The sequence below is a fragment of the Pleurodeles waltl genome, chromosome 6 (genome assembly GCF_031143425.1).
Source record: "Pleurodeles waltl isolate 20211129_DDA chromosome 6, aPleWal1.hap1.20221129, whole genome shotgun sequence".
NCBI classification, from domain to species: domain Eukaryota; kingdom Metazoa; phylum Chordata; class Amphibia; order Caudata; family Salamandridae; genus Pleurodeles; species Pleurodeles waltl.
The window spans coordinates 1,177,596,079-1,177,619,429 of NC_090445.1; the positions used below are offsets into that span (position 1 = coordinate 1,177,596,079).

General features: G+C 45.9%; 2 protein-coding genes across 8 annotated transcripts in view; one reads left to right on the forward strand and one right to left on the reverse strand.

Moving 5' to 3' along the window:
* Positions 1 to 7,879, reverse strand: part of FAM149B1 (family with sequence similarity 149 member B1) — a 342,707-nt gene extending 334,828 nt beyond the window's left edge. For all 4 annotated transcript variants that reach the window (XM_069240410.1, XM_069240411.1, XM_069240409.1 and 1 more), the window contains exon 1: positions 7,235 to 7,879. In XM_069240410.1, coding sequence (XP_069096511.1) covers positions 7,235 to 7,281 — 47 coding nt within the window. In that variant the 5' untranslated portion in view covers positions 7,282 to 7,879. The remainder of the gene's footprint in view (positions 1 to 7,234) is intronic.
* Positions 7,880 to 8,017: 138 nt separating this feature from the next.
* ECD (ecdysoneless cell cycle regulator) overlaps positions 8,018 to 23,351 on the forward strand; it is a 246,754-nt gene continuing 231,420 nt past the window's right edge. Inside the window, exons 1-4 of one of the 4 annotated variants that reach the window (XM_069240405.1) lie at positions 8,018 to 8,152; positions 10,597 to 10,709; positions 15,160 to 15,368; positions 18,215 to 18,332. In XM_069240405.1, coding sequence (XP_069096506.1) covers positions 10,687 to 10,709; positions 15,160 to 15,368; positions 18,215 to 18,332 — 350 coding nt within the window. In that variant the 5' untranslated portion in view covers positions 8,018 to 8,152; positions 10,597 to 10,686. The remainder of the gene's footprint in view (positions 8,153 to 10,596; positions 10,710 to 15,159; positions 15,369 to 18,214; positions 18,333 to 23,351) is intronic. The other 3 variants (XM_069240406.1, XM_069240407.1, XM_069240408.1) reach the window with 3 other exon arrangements.

Genomic DNA, 23,351 nt, shown 5'->3' on the forward strand with positions numbered 1-23,351 from the left:
TTGCTACTTACCCTGACTAGGATTGTGGTTTCTACTAGGATAGGATACATACCTCTGCCAACTAAAGATCCAAGTTCCAACATTGGTGATCAGCGGTGAGGGTGTGGAGGAGAGCAACCCTCTCCCTGACCTCCTTTCTGCACAGGAACACAATGGGTCAGTGGAAGGTGTCAACCTATCTACCACCCTGACCCCAGAGCAGCAAGGTGACTGTTACCAGCTGTAGGAGGCTGGCCTGGCTTGTAGTAGGTACCAGAGGTACTTACACCTTGTTCCAGGTCCAGTTATCCCTTATTAGTGTAGAAGAGGCGTTTCAAGCAGCTTAGGCTGATAGAAGGTAGCTATGGCAAAGCAGCTTAGGCTGAACTAGGAGACATGTAAAGCTCCTACTATACCACTGGTGTCATATGCACAATATCATAAGAAAACACAATACACAGAAGTACTAAAAATAAAGGTACTTTATTTTTATGACAATTTGCCCAAAATATCTCAGTGAGTACCCTCAGTATGAGGATAAGTTATATACACAAGATATATGTACACAAACCAAAATTATGCAGGTAATAGCAAGAAAAGTAATGCAAGCAATGTAAAGTTACAGTAGATTGCAATTAGTAGCACACAGGTATAGGGGCAACACAAACCATATACTCCAAAAGTGGAATGCGAACCACGAATGGACCCCAAACCTATGTGAGCTTATAGAGGGTCGCTGGGACTGTAAGAAAACAGTGAGGGTTAGAAAAATAGCCCACCCCAAGACCCTGAAAGGTAGGTGTAAAGTGCACCTACTACCCCCAGAGAGCACAGAAGTCGCGATAGGGGGATTCTGCAGGAAGAACAAACACCAGCAATGTAACAACAGTGGATTTCTGGACCTGAGTACCTGTAAGACAAGGGGACCAAGTCCAAAAGTCACGACAGTGTCGAGAGTGGGCAGGAGCCCAGGAAATGCCAGCTGAGGGTGCAAGGAAGCTGCCACCTGTTGGAAGAAGCTTGGAGTTCTGCAAGAAAGAAGAGGACTAGGAACTTCCCCTTTGGAGGATAGATGTCCCACGTCATGAAGAAGCTTGCAGAGGTGTTTTCATCACGCAGAAAGACCGCAAACAAGCCTTGCTAGCTGCAAGGGTCCCGTTACGGTTTTTGGATGCTGCTGTGGCCCAGGAGGGACCAGGATGTCGCCACTTGGATGAGGAGACAGAGGGGGCACCCAGCAAGTCAGGGAGCCCTCACAGAAGCAGGCAGCACCTGCAGAAGTAAGGGAACCGGAGTCCACCCGAAGTCACAAAAGGGAGTCCCACGGTGCCGGAGGACAACTCAGAAGGTTGTGCACTGCAGGTTAGAGTGTCGGGGACCCAGGCTGGGCTGTGCACTAAGGAAATCCTGGAAGAGTGCACATGAGCCGGAGCAGCTGCAAATCACGCGGTACCCAGCTATGCAGTCTAGCGTGGGGAGGCAAGGACTTACCTCCACCAAACTTGGACTGAAGAGTCACTGGACTGTGGGAGTCACTTGGACAGAGTTGCTGAGTTCCAGGGACCACACTCGTCGTGCTGAGAGTGGACCCAGAGGACCGGTGATGCAGTCTTTTGGTGCCTGCGGTTGCAGGGGGAAGATTCCGTCGACTCACTGGAGATTTCTTCAGAGCTCCTGGTGCAGCGAGGAGGCAGGCTACCCCCAGAGCATGCACCACCTGGAAACAGTCGAGAGAGCCGGCAGGATGAAGCGATACAAGGTTGCTAGTAGACGTCTTGCTACTTTGTTGCGGTTTTGCAGACGTCCTGAGCAGTCAGTGGTCGATCCTTTGGCAGAAGGTGAAGAGGGAGATGCAGAGGAACTCTGGTGAGCTCTTGTATTTGTTATCTGAAGAATCCCCCAAAGCAGAGACCCCAAATAGCCAGAAAAGGAGGTTTGGCTACCAAGAGAGGTAAGAGCCTATCAGAAGGAGCCTCGGACGTCACCTGCTGGCACTGGCCAGTCAGAGCAGTCCAGTGTGCCACAAACACCTCTGTTTCCAAGATGGCAGAGGTCTGGGACACACTGGAGGAGCTCTGGGCACCTCCCTGGGAGGTGCAGGTCAGGGGAGTGGTCACTCCCCTTTCCTTTGTCCAGTTTCGCGCCAGAGCAGGTCTGGGGATCCCTAAACCGGTGTAGACTGGCTTATGCAGAGATGGGCAGCATCTGTGCCCATCAAAGCATTTCCAGAGGCTGGGGGAGGCTACTCCTCCCCAGCCTTCACACCTATTTCCAAAGGGAGAGGGTGTTACACCCTCTCTCAGAGGAAATCCTTTGTTCTGCCTTCCTGGGCCAGGGCTGCCCGGACCCCAGGAGGGCAGAAACCTGTCTGAGGGGTTGGCAGCAGTGGAGACCCCGGAAGGGCAGTTTGGCAGTACCTGGGTTCTGTGCTAGAGACCTGGGGGATCATGGAATTGTCCCCCCAATGCCAGAATCGCCTTGGAGTGACAATTCCATGATCTTAGACATGTTACATGGCCATGTTCGGAATTACCATTGTGACGCTGTACATAGGTAGTGACCTATGTACAGTGCACGCGTGTAATGGTGTCCCCGCACTCACAAAGTCCGGGGAATTGGCCCTGAACAATGTGGGGGCACCTTGGCTAGTGCCAGGGTGCCCACACACTAAGTAACTTTGCACCCAACCTTCACCAGGTGAAGGTTAGACATATAGGTGACTTATAAGTTACTTAAGTGCAGTGGTAAATGGCTGTGAAATAACGTGGACGTTATTTCACTCAGGCTGCACTGGCAGGCCTGTGTAAGAATTGTCAGTGCTCCCTATGGGTGGCAAAATAAATGCTGCAGCCCATAGGGATCTCCTGGAACCCCAATACCCTGGGTACCTCAGTACCATATACTAGGGAATTATATGGGTGTACCAGTATGCCAATGTGAATTGGTAAATTTAGTCACTAGCCTGTTAGTGACAAATTTGGAAAGCAGAGAGAGAATAACCAATGAGGTTCTGGTTAGCAGAGTCTCAGTGAGACAGTTAGGCATCACAGAGGGAACACATACAGGGCACATACTTATGAGCACTGGGGCCCTGGCTGGCAGGGTCCCAGTGACACATAGACTAAAACAACATATATACAGTGAAATATGGGGGTAACATGCCAGGCAAGATGGTACTTTCCTACACCAGTTCCTGGGACAGTTTACCTCACTGTTCTCCCTCATCCCTGGACTTGCACACCTGTGCATCGATAATATTGACATGGGAGACAGTCACCCTGTAAAGAACTAAATGTACATGTTGTCAGACAGGGTAAAAGCCAACAACCAAGAGGATGTCTCCAAGATGTTAGCTTTAGGGGTGATTGACCCCTTTAACAGTCCCTGGTCCAGCTCTGTGGTGTTGGTACCAAATGCTGCCCCACCGGGCACCAAACCAGAACTTCGATTCTGTGTGGACTAGAGAGGACTCAATTCTGTCACCAAGACTGACACCAACCCCAATCCCAGAGCTGATGAGCTCATAGGCAGGCTTGGAGCTGCCAAATTCCTCAGTACTTTTGATTTAACATCAGGGTACTGGCAAATTGCTTTGACTGAGGGAGCAAAAGGGAGGTCAGCATTCTCAACCCTTCAGGGCCATTACCAATTCCGGGTGATGTCCTTTTGATTGAATAATGCCCCTACTACCTTCCAACGGTTGGTTAAAAGGGTCCTGGTTGGCAAGGAGGCTTTCTCTGCCACCTAGTTAGATGGCATTGCCATCAATGGTGCAAGCTGGGAGGAACACCTGCATCACCTCCAAGAAGTGCTTTGGGCCCTGCAACAGGCAGGCCTGACAATCAAGGCCAGCAACTGCCAGATTGGGCAGGGTTCTGTAGTGTATATGCGACACCTGGTAGGTGGTGGCAAGGTGCAGTCTCTCCAGGTCAAGACTGAAGCCATCATGGCCTGGCAACCACCTAAAACCCAAACGGAGGTGAGAGTCTTCCTCGGCCTAACTGGCTATTACAGATTTGTTAAGTGTTATGGCACCATTGTTGCACCCTTAGCTGAGCTGACTTCAAAGAAGCAGCACAGGTTGGTGATCTGGACTGAGGCTTGGCAGAAAGCCTTTTATTCTCTCAAGGAAGCCATGTGCACAGCCCCTGTGCTCAGTGCCCCTGATTACTCCAAGGAATTCATTGTGCAGACGGACTCTTCAGAGCACGGCATAGGGGCAGTCTTAACACAGCTGAATGAGGAGGGCCTGAACCAAACAGTAGCATTCATTAGCAGGAGGTTACTTCCACAGGAACAGAGGTGGGGTGCCATTGAAAGATAAGCATTTGCTGTGGTCTGGGCACTGAAGAGGCTGAGACCATACCTGTTTTTGGACTCACTCCTGGGTTCAGACAGACCACAGACCCCTCAGATGCTCATGCAGATGAGGAGTGAAAATTCTAAACTCTTGAGATGGTCTATCTCCATACAAGGAATGGACTTTAAGTTGAAACATCACCCGGGGACTGACGACGCCTTAATGAAGAGAGCTCCCAAGAGGTTGGGTAGCCTTCCCCACTTTCAGCTGAAGGGGACACATGTTAGACCCGACAGCCTTAGGGTGGTCTTCCCCCTTCTTTTTGCCTCCCTACCAGGCACCTATAGGTAAACTAAAATGCCAATTGGGTATACGCCAATGTTACCAGGTTAAGGGGAGAGAGCACAAGCACTTTAGCACTGGTCAGCAGTGGTAAAGTGTGCAGAGTCCTAAAACCAGCAAAATGAGATCAGAAAAATTGATTGCCTGCCAAATTGGCACAGTGCATCGTCCCTGGGCATACAAATACTCCTGCATCGAGGTGAGGAACCAAGGCTGGGCTCCTGGAAACCGACACATCGCCTTGCAGCTTGGAAAGAAACGATGCATCACCTTTGCCGTGCTGGAAAAATTGATGCATTGCTTTAGTTTTCAACCCTTCTCCTCCTCTGCGTTGTTATTCTTGATGCATCCCAGGTACTGTGTGTTAAAAGGATACAGTCACTGAGTCTCAAGGTTTGAGACTTTTAAAACTTAGAAAGTGATATCTTGACTTTTGCATATTGGATGTCTGTTGTTTATTTTATTCAGATAAATATTATCTATTTTCCCAATCTGGTGTGGAGTACTTTTTGTGGCGTTTTCACTGTGTTACTGTATGAGTTATTGCACAAATACTTTACACATTGCCTTCTAACTTAAGCCTGCCTGCTCTGTGCCAAGCTATCGGAGGGTAAGCACAGGATGATTTAGGTTATGTTGTTACTTACCCGTATTAGGATTGTGGTCCCTATTTGGGCAGGATGCATACCTCTGCAAACTAGAGAGCAAAGTACTAAGAATCTGTTCTTATAGTGTTAATTTATCCATTCTCAGATTTGAGTTTAGATTTGTGGTGACAGACTTGCTATGTAGAATTTCACAGTGGTTACTGATCTTCAAAATATATTTCATTATAATTAACAGTTTGGGCGTGGTCAGTTCAGGAAATTAAGTGTATCCTGCTAAATCCCAGTCCCAGCAGCTATTTTGAGCCAGGGATGGGATCCGGCCAGAGCAGTGGAATATACAGAATTTGCCCTAGTGTCATTTTACGACACCAGGACATAATCCAGGAGTGCCTGCATGTTATCTGCTTTCTGTTCGGAGCAGCTATGTGAAGGACTTTATATTAACTTCCAGCTGGATCTAAAATAAAGGCATCTGAAACTGAACACCTACACGCCAATGCAATGGAAGAAAACTGAGGCACACAGCTTATCGCCTAACAAGTAATTTAGAGAAAAATGATTTGGAGGCAGGCTTTTGACTTTGTTCAACCTCCTGTATGTAAAAGATGTGGACGCATTATAAGAATGACAGTTGTATCCGTGTATGAATAATTACACAAATAACAATTTGAAGGGCACCTACTAATTTATTTTTTCATTCTTTTATAGTGCTACTCATCCCAGCGCAGGGTGTCAGAGTGCTTTACATCACATACACAGAGACAATAAACCATAAAAGTTTGTAAATCGATGTACAAAAAAATGTTGCAAAAAACTATGAGGGTTATGTTTTGTAGGACTCACACATTGCTCATGTTTGTAGATATTATATGTTAAGAGTCCATGGTTGCAAAACACACAGGGACAGGATTTAAAAGGTAGCACAGTGATTGGGTTTGTCTCTACTAACAAGACTTTATTACAACCCAAATGAACGATTCTTTGCAAACATAGAAGAACAAAATAAGAGAAAAACAACCAAGATCTACACCCATGACTTACAGTCTGCATGTAGCTCTTTGATGCTGGTTCATATCTCACTGTGCAATATTAGGATTGGAATTTATGAACTGGAACTAACAAAAGGATTTGTGTGTCAAAGGCAGTAACCCACGTACCTATCTACATAACATACAAATCTGGATGTACATGTTACACAATATACTTTGCAGCAGGCACATTAACCTCTATGCTACTTTGTGAGTCTAACCTGTGACTGGATAAAACACAGAACTCTCCTGGGAGTGCATTAATGTAAATGGACAGGTATTCTCAATACTTACACTTCTTTAATTTGGCAGGGCTATTACCAGTACTGCTCCAAAAGCTTTTAATGGGAAAATACCAGCACTTCTCAGCTGCGAACAGGTACTCTGGGACAAGAGTATACCCACTTCTATATTTCCATTTCAAGCATTGTGTCGCAGATGTCTCACATTTGCTTCCTGATCTACTACATAAGCTATAGTAGATTTACTGTCACATTTGTCCTTGATGCCAATTTCTTTGCAGCAGATTTTTTTAAAGTTGAGTGTCAGGCTCAGCATTTCATGACTGCACCCTTTCGTACCTCCACCCCTTTCCTCTGCCACTCCTTGGCCCCCAATGTATGCTTCCAGGGCACATTTTTTTCCAATTCCAGTAATAGAAATGGATTGTAGAAGTGCATAGGTGCCCAATCAACCTTCTCCCATTAAATGTATATTGAATAGAAATGTGTACCCATTCTGAGGGCTATTTTTACATAATTTGAGAATTACAACTTTAGGATGATACTGGTCTGTGCAGGGCTTGTGTTTGGAAAGCTTTGGGCTGGGGAAATATCTCAAAATTTGGCAACACTACTCATTTCATCTCCGGTAGTTTCACATGCGGTAACGAAACGACTCTGCTAACGAAGCTTCATCTAAAAGGGCACAGGTACCCGACAGAATGCCGCTGATAAGGTCTCCCCATTTATACTTACATTTGTAGGAGCTGAGAACCCTGCTTCCGCCGATGCCGTGAAATCATTCTCCTCTTAACTCACTGTAGCATGATCCCTTGACTCCAGGGCCGAATTTCTGCCTGAGCAGAAACACAAATTATTCTGGACCAACATTAACGTGCACTCCTTTGATTCAGGCTCTCCTTAAGGAACTACGGACGTGTTCCACTTAGTTATATATTCCACGTATTGCATCTACGTTGTGCCCTATACTGTTGCCAAAGTATATGTAGTGGGACCTCCTCCGCTACTGCCGCTCGGCTGCAAACACTGAACGCACACAACATGCAGGTCATCTATACACTGGAGTCAGCGAAGAAGTAGTTAAAACTGATTTCTTATGGTTCCTTTAGCGTACAGTCTTTAACTGATAACTACAATAATTGGAACTCCCAGTACTAGAGTTGCTTCTCAAGTAAGAACCCAACTAAATCACGCGGGAAGAAAAATATGCAATTAGCGATGAGAAGTATGCCTTGACCTGGGATTGGTGGGGGTGCTCCTGTCATACAATTGGCTGGGCGAACCTTTAGCAGCTGTCTATTGGCTAAAGGAAGTTGTCCATGGTTGAGGATTGGCTGGCAAGCTTAGTCAACTGTTTATTGGCTGCAGGGTTAAGACAATCCACTCACATTTGGGAATGGGAGAACGCTTGTCAGTTTATGTGCCAGGCACAGCACATGTCGCACTGCGTAGTTGCTAACGTTCCCGTCTTCTGTAGATGGATGTGCTGCATCGATATGAATCCAGAGCGATGATGACACCGTACCGAGTTATTGAAAGTTCTGCTAGGCAATATGCGGCCCTAGATTTAGAAAGGTTCTTCGTCTGACCGAGGCAGTGAACCAGGCCTGAAGCCACACGGGAAACTCCAGTTTCGTGTGAACGCTATTTCAGGTAATGGATTCCTAAACAAGGCAAGCTCGATCTGATTAAAGCCCAACTCCGCTTTTCGGTGTGACCCGTCGCCCGACAGCCACGCGGCCCGTACCTTCGTCATGCGTTCGTCATTCACGGTCTGCGACCCTCCGCCCTGTCTTGGGCTCCTTCGCTACACATCCTGTCGTACTCGGTACCGCTACTGCTCCAAGTGTTATTCACGTTGGCGGACTTATATTGCTTCTTGCATTATTACTAAAAATTCACATTTCCTTCCCGAATTGTGACCTTTGTCATTTACTGTCATTGGGGTTCCTCACTTTACGAGCACAATTGTCTATCCTTGTCTTAGCGACTCTTCATGTCAAAGGGTAGACTAACCCGAAAGATGCAGGAGTCCTGCAAGGTATTCCATTTCTCTTCTCCGGCCCCTGATCTATCTGGGCACGCCTTTCCTACAGCACACGCGCTCTCCCTGCATACAGGCAGTCGATCCACATGCCAAGCGCGTCTCTGCGACGCTTTCCTGTCGTCTTGACTACCGAGGTACGCACATTGCGTGCGTCAGCCGGAAACAGCGGGAGAAATGTCGATAAATAAGGGGGACTGCTGCCAAAAGTCCAGTACAACTGGTGTCAGGATTAATTTACAATTTTAGGTATCTTGCGCTGTGCTGACATAACACATACAGAACATGAAAATAAAATTAAACTTTAAAAAAGCCACTTTCCACAGTACTTGCACCGGACAGTGGTTTTGCTTATTTACTGTACGGCCCGCAAACAAAAACACCAATTATTGTAACTATTACTACTAGCAAAGCCAAATAAGTGTGTGCTAATGTATACAGAGGCATGTGCAGATCCCTACAGAGTATAAGTGAGTTGTCACTGCAAGGGGCACAATCGTAGGGGTTCAGCGAAGTAGGTTGCATAAAGATGAGTACCAATAGTCTATGCACATAAGCACAAGTCTGTATTTACAAATGCTCATTAAAGCTACATCGATTTGCTTTGTGAATGCTTCTTTGTTTTCTCAGTGCGAATCATTCTTTCAAAGGTAGCAGTTCTTGCTGTTGTCCCTGCAGTGGTCACAATTGTGATCAATGCTATCATCACCCCCTTGCTAGCATCTATTGTTGCTGTTGTGGTATGAGGGTTACAGCTGTGGTCACTGTCCAGTCCGGTCTGTGGTAGCTGTTGCTGCAGTTGTGACAGTTGCTGCTGTGCTAGCAGACGATGGTTCCACTGTGGTCCCTGATGAGGTTGCAGCCGTGGTATGCTATTCTCTGCTTCTTTTACAATGTTGGGGTGGGCTGAGAGGAATGTTTTGTGAGAAAGTGGGTGTGGATTCAAATTTGACAAGGGACATCTGCTGGGAGGAGTGGCATCGACTTAGACGTGAGAACGTGAACAGTATTTTCCTCCAAATTGATCTACGGGCTCACCAGCTTTACTGAATTGTTTGAATTGCAGCACTTGTAGTTTCGCTGTTATTGCTGCTGTGGCCCTTGCTGTGCTTGCAGATGTTGTTGCTATTGTGGATAAAGCTGCCGACCCTACCGTTGTGACATCTCCTGCCTTTTCAGTAGTGGCAGCAGTGGCAAATGCTCTGTTTGCAGCTGTAGTGAAATCTATTGTCACAAAACTGTTTTTTGCTGTGCTTGGGGGGTAGTGCCTTTTGTGATGGTGGCTCAGGGAATAGCTGTGGTAGAAGCTACTGTTGCTGCTGTGATGGTTAATGCTGTACTTTCTGTTGCAGTTATAGATAGTATCTGCCTCATCATTCACTAGTTCCTGATGTCAGAGATGAGACTGGTTTGATTGAGACTGTATAGAACCCGTTGACTGGATGTGTCCTTACATTACCGGTGCCAGTCATGTACGCTTTTCTTCTCTCTTCACAGCCGCAAGGGGCATGATCTGGGCATTTGGTCAGAGCTCCATAATGACCTATAGAAGAGTTGTCATTTATACATCTGTTAAAAAAATGGTATGCTTTTATTTAACATTGGGGGAAATATAGTGTCTTGTAAGTTAGCGATGACTGGACCCTTTTCCTTCTTGATGGACTCTGTAGAACTGTGACGTAAGTGTTCAGGTGTGAATGGATTTCAGCTTTAGAATGTTGGGTTCGCAGTTACAGGCAGCGCAATAAAGATGTGTAAGATAAAGCTCCGTGTGTGGTGTAGTCATTTACGAGTACCGAGGCTGGAGAAGACCCTACACTTTCTAGCAAGTACATGCCTCACCCAGAGCCTTGGAAAGAGTAATGCAGCGCTGCATTTTTAAATGCGATTGTCTTAATGGCAAGACACTATTATGGTCTCGCTTTTGCAAATCCGCTTGCAGTCAGATTGCTGCTTTTTCATTTGCTCAGATATGTTTTACATTTCTTGCCAGTGAAATCCACAAGCCAGCCAAGTCTCAGTGTGTTCTGCCCCTGTTTCCAAACTTTCAAAGGTATCCTTGTGAAAACAGAAGGACCCCCTTGTGTTGCTGCTCACCATATCCTTCCATGTATCTCCACTGGGAACATTGGATTCAGAACACATGACAGAATCTTTATTTGTCAGGTAATCACATATATACATTTATGAATGTGTGAGACACCTGTTTGTTCCGTGTTGTATAATGAGCCTGCTTAATAGTTATTGTCACTTGTAATAGCACATAGGATACATTTTAGAGTGGCATAATTAATACCTCTTACATTTTATACAAACAACTTAGTAGGTCGAGCTGTGCTTTACATGTAAAACATTTTAACTAGTGTTTCCCAAACTGGGTCGCTACCTACCGGGTCATGGGCTGATTTTTATTTGGGGCTCGAGATTCTGAGCAATAAATAAACATGTCTTTAAATTCTGTAATTAACTTGTCACATTTGCTGCGATTCAAAGACAGGGGTCAAATGTCAGGCTGCTTTATTCTTATAACATGTGGATTGGTGTTTACTTTTCTTTCTCCTACTGGAAAATGAGAGCAGTTTTTAAAGTAAATTATGTGACTATGTAGGATGATTTTTTTTGCAATACACTACAAAATGTAAATACTTGTAAATGGAATGTGTATGCATTCAGCAGTTGGGAATCTAAAATAAAACACTTTTTGTAATTCTGAAGAGCACTGGAAAGACAATTTTTCATAGGATCAAAGCAAACCAAGGCACTTACTTAGTGATGCACAAATGATAAATATTCACAGAAACCTGATTTCCACACATTATCATTTGTATGCTATGTAGTTTTATCATTAAATCTATATATGAAAATGAAAATGTGCTATCTATACATGGAAGTGCGCTAGCACACAGTGCTTTTGTTACATTAAAAAAAATAAACTCTTCTCATGTCCATTAAAGATAAGTGGGTTGCGAAAGTTTGTTGTTCTAAAATGTGGGTTGTAAAAGCAAACAGTTTGGGATCCATTTATTTAGACGTGCAGTCTCCTAGTGAAGGCTTGGTACATCGATGTTGTCAACCCCGCCCTCCAAATCTACACTCTAATAACCTGATTGATCAAGGTCTTGTGTGTTGAATCAAACTACAGCTTCTCTCATTCCAGAGTACAATGCTAACCATTAACCGGCACTACATGTATAACAGCCCGAGGTTCTGCATCCACTACACAAGTACTTCAAAATAATCTTTAGAAAAGCACACAGGTGTTTCCTATTAGAGGTATTGGCTTTGTCAATGTTTTTCTAGCCATGTTGTACAGCAGCGTGGGTAAAAGGTAAAAAAAAAAAAATAGTGCTAAAGTGCTCTATCTCTAATTTGCTTAATCTTTCAGCAATTCTGCACAGCAGCTGCACTATTGTACAGCATGGCTACAAAAAATGACAAGGCCAATACCTCACGTAGGCATGACGATTCACATGTTTCTGCCTCAAACCCAGGTCTACCTCAGGAATACATTCTGGAAGTCTAATACAGCTGGTTGCCACTTCATTCCAGTACTGTGATTTGGGAAAATGAGCATTCACAAAGCCTGCATCGCTGAAGAATGCTGTTCTATGGTGGGAAGTGGAAATATGATATGATCAGAGTGGCTGCTTAACTTGGAGTCAGTCAGTAAACTTTGAACTTTGTAGTGGGCAATAACCTCGAACTGGTGAAACAGCTGATCAGTCTTCTAAAGGGGGGTTCTAACTTGATTCAGGAAAGTTTAACTCCTCAAGCTCATAAGGATCTTGAATGAGGCGTTAAAGCTTGAGAAAAGGGGCAGTATATTCCCTTGCCAGAGTGCAGGTAGGACTTCAGGTACTTACTGATCCCTGTATGAGGAAGAGGTGCCTCCCAAAATTTGGCTTGTGCCACCTCAACAAATTCAATATGAATGTTGGCACACACTTTTACATCCTTAGGTACAAGTCAGACTAGTCTCTAGGCGTAGTTCCACAATGTTTATTACTTTCATAGCTTGATTAGGTGCCAAAGGATACTCAAGATTTGCTAAGGGAGGGGACCACTTTCAGTTTGCAGTCCTACCATTTGCCCAGAACTCTGCCTTTCCACGTAGGCTACCTTAAACTCCTCAGTAAGTAGTTCAATTTCCAAAACTCTACATCCAGGAATCTGCAGTCCATATCTGGTAGTCCTCCAGCAATAGGATATGCTCAGCAGATTGGTACGACCAAATTGCATATCGCGGAAAATGTCGTTTTATAGAGCTCTGCCGTGGAAGACATTAGAATCTTTGTCTCTGTCTAGAACACGTCCAGTGCACTCTCAGAGGTAATGCACTTGAATCACAGCACTATCAATATGACATTTTGTGTATTCAGTCCGAAAATAAGCACACTACCACCTATGTGTATTTAAAATATCCGCTCTATTAAGTGCCTGTGTTTGAAAGTCAGTACAACTCTTGCCTCCGGTTTGTATCTGTTTCTTTTTTTGCATAGTTGTGTTTCTAGTTCTGCAGCTTGTCCCCGCTTTGCTTGCTTCCACGTACAGGGACATCAACATTACCTTTGTAAGGTACCAGCCAATATCAAGACTTTCAGGACACCAAGGCATCTCTTTAGTCCTAGACCAGTTTCACCCTAGATAAAACTAAAAAGCTGTCTTACTGGTTGATTGAAATTAACAGTCCCGATGCACAAGCTCCTGTCCGTCTTGAAGTTGTGACCATCAGTACACTGGATTTTATATCATTTTGTAGAAAGTTAGCATTCATAGCTTTGACTTACACGAATGACCTTTCAAGCAAGAGCCAATACTGTTTCAGGAACGCCAACTTTAGGAATATTCCGCATATTCAAACGCAAAAACAAAACATTAGATTACATTTTCTGTATTCGATAAAACATGGTACCTCAGACCGTATACATAAACCACATCACAGTAAGTTTATTCATCATTTACCAAATCTGAGTCCTATTAACAGTCCTTTCTAGGAACAATATTAACGTCATTGGGTGCGTTCAAAATGTTTCCAATAAAGGTGTAATTTCCTGGGTGACTTTTATCCTTTCCCTTCTTATCCTCCAGTCTTTTTTTTTTGTGTGTGTCATTAGTAGGTAGTTTAATAAGAAACATGCCAGATCATCATATAACCCTTTCTACCACTGAGCTTTTTCGAAGCCTAAACTGCCCAATATTACATTCTCCTGCCTTTATTTGTTTTTTTATGTTAATTTACCCCTTCGACCCTCATTAGAAAATGGGCAGAAAAACACACCATTAGTACTTTTATTTATTGTTTATTTGTTTTAAATAAAGATGGCAAGCGTGTTTCTTCTTTGCAAGATGTGACACATTTGCGAGTTTGTATGGTAACAGGCATACAAAGTCTTAGTTGAATGTATATACCCTCCAGCACAGAGGTGAGGCGTGTACGTACGTTTGGATAATTGATGGAAATCTGTTGACTACAAGTAGCCGAGTGACCATTTAGGTAAATTTTACCTTTGGAATAGACGAGGTAGACAGAAGCTATATTGCATAGCTAGGATCAGTCTCATATGGGGTACCTTTACTCCTTCAGAATAGGACCCATTTGGAGTGCACTATCCTGTTCTGCCGTTTCAGACACTCCAACAACCTCTCCTGTCTTTGTGACACCTCACTGCAGAGTGGGATAGAAAACACATAGCGCATATCCAGGAGTGGGTTTAGTTTCTCCTTCAAACACTCACTAAGCTTAGTAGGTCAACCATATTAGATTAAATAAAGTCACCCTAGAACCACAGTAATAGTTCATGGGCTTACTGCTAGTGACCCAGTTGTACCTTAGAAGTGTCACTTCCCCAATCCTGCTTAAGGGCGAGTCTCTGTTTGGCTACCGGGCTACTAGGTCTAAGTTGCCTAGACACTGGACTTGTATTTAAGCTAGGACTTTCTCGGCTATATCTCGGGTCAACCTACAGAGATTCTAATCCTATCTGATCGTGCATTATGTCCACTGTCTTTTTTAATAATTTCCAGCTTCAGATGCCCTAGGGCGTTTATTGCACTTTATAAAGAGCAATTGACTCACATATTCAAGTCCATTAGAGAAGGTTGGAACCAGGTAGTGTTCAGGGGACTGACCCCAGTGTCTTGGATTATCATGGAGCTGTCCATCTCTTGGATGCTTTTGGAGTTTCCACAAGCAATGGAAATTAACTCCATCTTCAAACTCTCATTTTCCTTTACACACTCTAACATGCAAACCTCAAGTATTCCACTCATTTACTTGACCATATGGGTAGCCTTAGAAATGAGACGTTCTGACCCGCACAGACACTTTCTAGTTCTTGTCTCCGTATAGCTTAATGCTATCTAGCTGTTTCCCCATTTTATACAGTTTAATTACACTACTGCATCTGTCGGGACTAAAGAGAAACATGCAGATTAACTTGATAACCTAAATCGAGCACAACAAAACCCAATCAGAGCATGCTTGCACATGCAATAGATGTTCAATATTGACCTAACATTTATTGTGTAAGAATGTGCCTCACATTTAATTGACAGGTCCAAAGTAATTTATTTTGTCACATTTTTAAAGCTCCCACTGTTATTTCTCTCTGGACAGAAGTATGGAGTTTGGCAAGAAGCATATCACCCTTGAAGACGTTGTGCAGTATCGATTCTTTCTGGTGTCTCCAGAGCCTAGCAACCCCAAGGTTCGCAAAGAACTCCTTCAGCAGTATCTGGAGAGGATACTGGCTCAATTTGCATCTCTATTGATGTCTTACATATGGCAAAATCAAACCTTCAACCTGAAATATTTAGATCCCCAAGGTAAGGCCGCCAGTTAATGTGATGTGGAAGTGAACATTGTTTGGATTCTTCTACCTCTGTGTCTTTTTTTTTTTTTTTTTTTTAAGCTGGCTAAATTTGTAAGAGGATACATAAAGTGTGAAAGACAGACTTGTTCCCTTATAACCACTAATCATGTGGCAAATTGAAAACAGGCGCCATTCCCCTTCACTTCTACTGCTGTAGTTATTCTTGATCATTTGTATAATGATATATAAATGCTCTTAAACTAACGCATGGGTTTCTTTAAGGGCTTGTAGGTGGACATAGCCACTGATGAAAGAAATAGAATAACACAGAAATAGTTTGAACTGCCTAGCATAATCGGAAGAAATGAAATAATAAGATTTACCTAAATTATTTAAATAAGTGAAGAAACAGATGCACTTTTCCTTCTCTACTTGCAAACGTTGTCTTTTCTCAACTTCAGGAAGCTGGCTTTCCACGAGCTTCATTGGGCAGTATCCTCTGCATTGGTGGTTAGCAACAGAGCAACTCGATTTGAGAAGGAAAGGTGAACTTAACGGGAAAAGCTTGAAGCAAGTCTCGCCTGACATAGAGCTGCTGAAGACCCATTAACAATATTCTCCCTCCTGATTCAGCCTGGCATAAAGATGTATTTGTCACCCCAAAGATGCAACAGTGCTAGTGGTTCCTGCTGAGGGTGAAAGTGGAGATCAAGCTAGCTAGAGGGTCAAGACCCCCAAGTTGAGGCACGTGAGCATCCAGGATATGAGGGCTGTCAAAAGGAAAAGTGAATGATAAAGTGGGGCAGATGAGCTGCAGACCATGCAGGAAGCTGTGGAGAAGTGCACTAACATGCCCTCCTGGAGTAAGTTAGGTGAGCGGGGACTAGGCTTGGTGGAAATCCCAAGCCACTTATGAGGAGGCAGCGGTGACTGTGTGACAGAACAATCGGAGAACTGCAGCTGATGAGGGATCTAGATGTCAAGCCAAATTAGCTGAGAGTGAGACACCCTTCTCATGTGTTTGTAGAGCGACTCATAATACATATGCAAACTGAGGTATCCCAGTACATTTAACGATGTTCACCAGGGAGGAGATACTGGCACTTACATTGTGGGTGGACACCTGGGTGGTACAACTCAACATTGGTTTACTGTTGCACAACATGCAGCACAGCACAAGAGAACAGCTTCTCTCAACTAGTGTGGACACATCATGAGGACAGGCCGTAAGGCACTGTACTTTTTTTTATTTTTTTTTAACCACTGGTAGCATCGGAAAGATTGGACTCATTTCCTTCCCTCCCATGTTAGTGGGCTCTTCAGACATGGTTGCACCCCTTCTGATGGGACCTCTCCTGTGACATTGGTATCCCTCGAGCCAAGAGTGACGGCTTTTTTAACACACATTTTATTGTATTTTCTTTTAACAAAATATGTTCAGTAACATTTTTACACCAGTATAAACTTACACTTATTATTTTTCCATTTATCGTTTGTGTTCAAGCCTTTGCGTGTACTGATTGCTTATCTTTTCCTTATTGTTGTTTCACTCATTAACAGCCTCTATTGCACTTTGTCATACAAGTTGGTTTATTTCTAGGGGGAATTATCAGCTTCGTGAGCTTATCCACCAAGACTGCTATATCCTCTGCCAAATGTTTGTCTCTCCTCTTGCCTTCCATATGGTGCTTGTTTGCTGTAGCCCACTCAATTAAGTATTTTTTCCACATTTCATATTTTGGAACTTGGGGTGCACCTAATGGATTGCTACACACCTTTTTGGCTAATATCGTACCCAAGGTGGCCATCCAAAATGTGGGCTTAGTGGACAGCTTCTCATCTTTCCTAGAAGTCCCCATCATGCTTTGCGAGATTGGCAGGGCAGTTTTCACGAAGCGACTTCAAGTCTGCTCTAATTACTAGTTCAAAAATAAGTGTGTCATAGACATTGTAATTGTGGCAGGCTTGAAAAACTAGAAGAAACCCTGACGTATAAGGCAGACCTACCAGACCATGTTTGAGCTAACAGACTGACCGCGGCGGTTCGGCCGCGGTCAGAAGAGGCAAACCGGCGGTCTCCCGCCGGTTTACCGCTGCCCTTAGAATCCCCCATGGCGGCGCAGCTTGCTGCGCCGCCATGGGGGATTCTGACACCCCCTACCGCCATCCTGTTCCTGGCGGTTCGCCCGCCAGGAACAGGATGGCGGTAAGGGGTGCCGCGGGGCCACTGAAATACGCGATGGGTGCAACTGCAACCGTCGCACCCCTGCAACTACGCCGGCTTAATTCTGAGCCGGCGTCCTCGTTGCAGGGGCATTTCCTCTGGGCCGGCGGGCGCTCTTTTGGAGAGCGCCCGCCGGCCCAGAGGAAATGTCTGAATGGCCGCCACGGTCTTTTGACCGCGGTGCGGTCATTCAGCGGCGGTACCCTGGCGGACGGCCTCCGCCGTCCGCCAGGGTCAGAATGAGGCCCTAAGTGTCTTACCAAAGTCACTCCGTGGTATGATATATATTCAAAATCAATACTAAATTTGGGTAAACGTTTTCTTTAGTAGCGTATCCATCAGTGATAGGCTTCAAATGAGATTTCCAGACTGTTAGTCTGCAGTTGCCCATATTGCTCTATGCACACACTGCTTTCAGAATCAGTGTTGGAGTTACTTATGTTTGTAGAAAACGAAATCTGCTGCCCTTATTGACCTTTACCATGCAGTTATGGTGAGGCCAGTTCTTAGTATGATTGTCAGTCTCCCTGGTAGATGGTGATGGCTGAGAACTCTCTGAACATGTAATAATCTGATATTGCATGTAGATATCGTGTGTTAAAACTGACAGTTTTATTCTTATTTTGTATTTGAAGGAGACGTCCCTGGACAAATAGGTGGCACGACCAATTTCGGTGATAACGTTGAAGATGAATGGTTCATTGTTTATCTTGTACAGCAAATCACGAAGGAATTTCCTGAACTGGCAGCAAGGTGCAGTATATAACTTTACATATGTGTACTTTCTGCTTGTAAAAATACCTGTGGGAGGCAAAAGGATAATGGTTGACTAAATCACCTGCCAATCATGGCATCTATACACAACAAAAAAGATATAACCAACAGAAATATGGTAAAAGGGAGTCGATTACTCTGATCCGATATTAGGTCAACCCTTCCATTGGAGACTGCTGTTGTGGCAGCCTCATCATTTAGTCCTTTTTTCATGTAGCCATGTTCCATTAGCTTAAATATATTATTATTACTATATAATAATTAGGTCACAAGCAGCAGCAGTTGTTGGGTCACTGTAGCTCATGGGGAGGGAAAACAGCCCGAATACCCAAAGTAAGATGAAAAATGCTTTAGAGAGTAGTCTGACCTATTTTGGCATGTTTTCATTGGCCTGAAATAGCTATTGGCTGCAGATCGAAGGTGTGAAAGAGCTAATGTTGCGTAACTTACTGGTAATACTCATTACTCCGATTAGGGGTCCTCCTCATCCCAGTCCTAACAAATGAGGCTTGTCCTCCACCCGACAGTAGTAACACTGAAAGTCCTTCATTTATTTATTTATGTATTTATTTATTTATTTTATATAGCAGAGTCAGACAAGGTGCAACAGGGAGGGAAGAGGACTGGAACGAGGAGGACCCCTAATCGGGGTAATGAATATTACTGGTAAGTAACGGAACATTACCCCTCGTGGGGTCCTCCTCATCCCAGTCGTAACAAATGAGGAAGTAACCAAGCAGAAAGAAAACATGGATGCAACAAAGTGACACCAGCAAACATGTTTAATGAGCAAAACAGAATTACTTAGCACTAGACAAAACTGCCGACCCAAAATGACCATCAAGATCTTCACACACAGAAAGACGGAAATGAGTGAGGAAGGTAAGAGGAGACGACCAGGTGGCTGCCCTGCAAATTACCAAAAGGGACCCCCCACCAGCCTACGCTAAGGAATTGTAAATTGCCCTAGTGAACCTCCTTTGGATATCAGCAGGCAGAGATTTCCCCACAGCAACATAAGCATGGGCAATAGGCTGCCGGCCCCGCCTGCTCAGAGTCTGGGTGGAAACCTTTGAAACCCTTGGAGACTGAACCACAAGCCACAAACAGGGACTGAGACAACCAAAATGGCTTTGTACGATCCAAGTAAATCAGAAGAGCCCTTCTGACATCCAAGTAGGAGGGACGGCATGAAGAGGTATCAGGAAAAAACAGGCAAAACCACCTCCTGAGAAGATTGAAATGATGAAGAAATTTTAGGAACAAACATAAGATCCAACCGGAGCACAACCCGATCCGGTAAGAATTTCAGGTGGGGAAAGACTGCCAAAAGAATGTCCAAAGCAACTGAGAAGAACAGCCCAGCTGAACCAAACCTACCTGTTCAAGGGCCAAGCAGTCAGACGTAACCTGGACACCAACAAGCCCGTTAGGAGAGAAAGATGAAGGAGAGAGGGCCTGTGAGAACCAGAAAACGCCCGAGCCATAGAAAGTAGGATAGGAAACCAGTGACGGCAAGGCCATTAAGGAGCAATGAGGATCACATGAGATTGCTCGACCCTGATCTTTTGCAGAACCGGGGCAGGAGAGGGATCAGAGGAAAAGCATAAAGCAGCCCCGGTAGCCAAGGGATGGACAGAGCATCCACCGCCTAGGCCAGAGGAGATGGAAGTTCTGTGCAAAACTGATGGCAATGGGCATTGTGCGGGGATGCAAACAGATCCAGCCAGGGAACCCTGACCCTCCAGCAAATCGAGAGGAACAAAGGCCGGGCCAGGTGAAACGTCAGAGTACAGAAGGTTCTGACTGAGGCTGTCCGCCCAATACTTCATCCCCTCCCCACCTGCTGTATACTGCTTTTAGAAGGGGAACATGAGTCTCTGACCAAGCTAAAGACTTCAGAAGATTCACCAGGAAACCGGGCGAATCTTGTAGGGCACCGAGCACAAACTCATCATGTCACTGAGCCTTGAAAAGAGATAAGGCAGAAAGTAACCAATCATCCAGATAAGGATAAAGTACAACACCCTGCAAATGCAAGAAAGCAACAAAAGGGGCCATACCTTCATGAACACCCTGGGTGAATTGGCCAAGCCGAAAGGGAGGAGCTGAAAGTGCTGGCCGAAGACCGTGAACCTCACTCAGGAATGGCTGACTCTGCTCATGGATCGGGAAGTGAAAGTAAGCATCCTGAAAATCCAGCGTGGCCAAGAAATCCCTCATCATGAAGAGGAATGATTGAAGGAAGGAACACCATCCACAAGCAGAAATTTGTCCAGAGCCCGGAAGTATAGGATGGGCCGAAAGGAACCGCCCGACTCTGGGACCAAAGACAGAGTCGAGTAAAAGCCCAAACCCCTCTGCAACTCCGGAACTGGAACAATTACCTGTTTCAACAACAGCAACTCTATGCCCACCTGGAGAATGCAACACTGTACTGGAGACTTTGGAGAAGGAGTAAGCCAGAACCGAGGAGGCGGATTTATATCTTTGAACCACATCTCATAATCATGTTCCACCATGGAAAGGACCCAGGCATCGGAGATTACTTGCTTCCATTGAGGAAGAAAAGCCCTGAAGCAACCACCCATTGCCATATAGTCACTTGTGCTGCTGGCCAGAAGGGGCACCTGAGGAAGTGGGCCAGTATTTATTGCAGAAGGCGCCCACCCCCTGACCATGGGCCCTTCCACGAAAGGGTCGACACTCCGTGGGCTGAAAAGCACCATGTCTTTAAAAAAAAAACCTTGCTTTTTTTCCGTTCCGTGTTTAAAAGGACATAGAATCTTCTTCTCCTCAGCTACCTTCTCCACCATGTCATTGAGTTCAGGGCCAAACAACTTCTGACCCCAAAAAAGGCAGCTTACAAATGAGGGAATGCTGGCCAGATTCCAACTGCCAGGATTTCAACCACAAGGAGCGCCGTCCTGCAATTGAAGCGCCAGTTGCAGCAGTGGAGGCCCAAAGACTATCAAATGTAGCATCAGACAAAAACTAAGACAAAAGTTTCTTTATTGGCCAACAAGTCTGAAGGATCGTCATGCGCCTGGAGACAATCAAACAAGGCATGGAAGTCCTTAAGAAGAGCCTGTGTAGCATACGCAGCATATGCATTGGCGCGGATTCCATAATTATAGGCAGCATAAGCACGCTTCAAGGCAGACTCCACCTTTTTTATCCGCCACATCAGAGAGGACCGCTTCTTCAGAAGCCAAAGCGGAAGAAGAGGACATAGAAACCAAAATCGTATTAACCTTAGGGAGCTGAGTGAACTTACCAACATAATCATTTTAGAGAGGGATATCCACGCCATTGTGGATAGTTTGAGAGAGCGCCAGAACATCACGGAGGACCTCCGGGACAGAAGTGCCCTGCCTATATTGCTGTCACTGAGGTCCCCCTAAGTCATGGAACACCTTTACTCCCAGATATTTAAAGGTGCAGGGTGCCTATCCGATATCCACAGGGCAGGACGGCGGCCGCTGCTCACCTGTCCCCCCACGGGAAGACACGTCTTACTTCTATTGAGCTTGAGGCCTGTTCGGCCGCCAAAATCCTCCAGCAATGCAAGCACCCATGGGACCCCGGAATAACCCTCCCTCAGGTAGATTAGTAGGTTATCTGCGTAGAGTGAAATGTTATGTTCTGTGCAGCCCCATGTCACCCCTCTGCCCCGGCCCTCCGCCCCGGCCCTCCGCCCAGAATTGGGCCACCAGGGGTTCGACGGCGAGCGCAAACAGTAGCGGGGACAACGGGCAGCCCTGTCTGGTACCTCTAAATATGGGGTAGACGGCCAATACCGTCCGACCCGACCTCACCCACGCTATCTGTCTACTGTACTGTACATCCAAAGCATCACTGCCCTCAGGTAGTCCCACCGCACCGAATCAAATGCCTTCTCTAAGTCCACGGAAAGAAACACTGCCGCAGGTGGTCGCTCAGCTCTCAGCATATGCAAGAGAGCAAACAAATGCCTGAGACTGAGGGATGTGTTACTTGCCGGTATGAAACCGTTTTGGTCCTCATGTATTAGGGAAGGGATATGTTGAAACAGTCGATTGGCCAGGATCTTGCTCAGTATCTTAAAATCACAATTCAGCATCGAGAGCAGTCTGAAATCAGTCACCGGCGCTCTGTGACTCTCTTGGGCAAGGGAACCACCAGCGCTCCTCTCATTGTCTCGGGGAGTGTACCCTGCTGGAGTGCCTCTGCATGGAGTTCAACCAACTTGGGTGCCAGAATAACTGAGTACGTCTTATAGTTCCGCGGTGGGGCCCTTTCACCAAGTCTCCGCCACAGCTGCCGCTCCTTGCGGGTGCTTGGCACGCGCTGGTTCCCCACCGCCAGGTAAGCGTTGCCCCAGGGGTGCCCCCCCTCTGCTCTCTGCTAAAGTCCGCTGGCGCCAAGATGCACCGTTGGGCTGCACGTTTGGCCCAGGTGACTGCCGGCTCTAACCTCGGCTCTTCCACGAGGAGGGCACTGCGCTCCCCGAGCGGCAGGCCCCGTGAATACAGGGCACCAGCCACTGCACAACTCCCTTTCCGGCTCACCCACGGCCACAGGTACTCATGCCGTCTCCATCGGCACCGTGCCATCCCCCTGCAGCTGAGGGATGCCAACTGCCACGCCACAGCTCACCAGTCTTTCCGGGCCCTTCTGACCTGCAGCCCGCCGCTGGGTCGGATATTCCCCTGCCGCCGGCCACACTGCAACAGTCTCCGTTGTCCATCCCCCCCCCCCCCTCGCGCCGTGGTCCGCACTCAGCTCGTCACCGAGGGGCTAGGAAACTGCCCCAGGCGCCTGCTCAAGGGGCCCTAGTCATCACCCCGTTGTCGTTGTCCAGCACCCTCTGCGTCGGGGATAGAGAGGATAAATAATGGGCCATGACGGAGCCGCGAGTTCATGCGATCGCCATCTTGGCCATCCAGGCCACGCCCCGCCGCTTAGAGACATCTTCTGGTGGTTTTCTTACCGTACAGTTTTTCTGTGTCCAGAAAG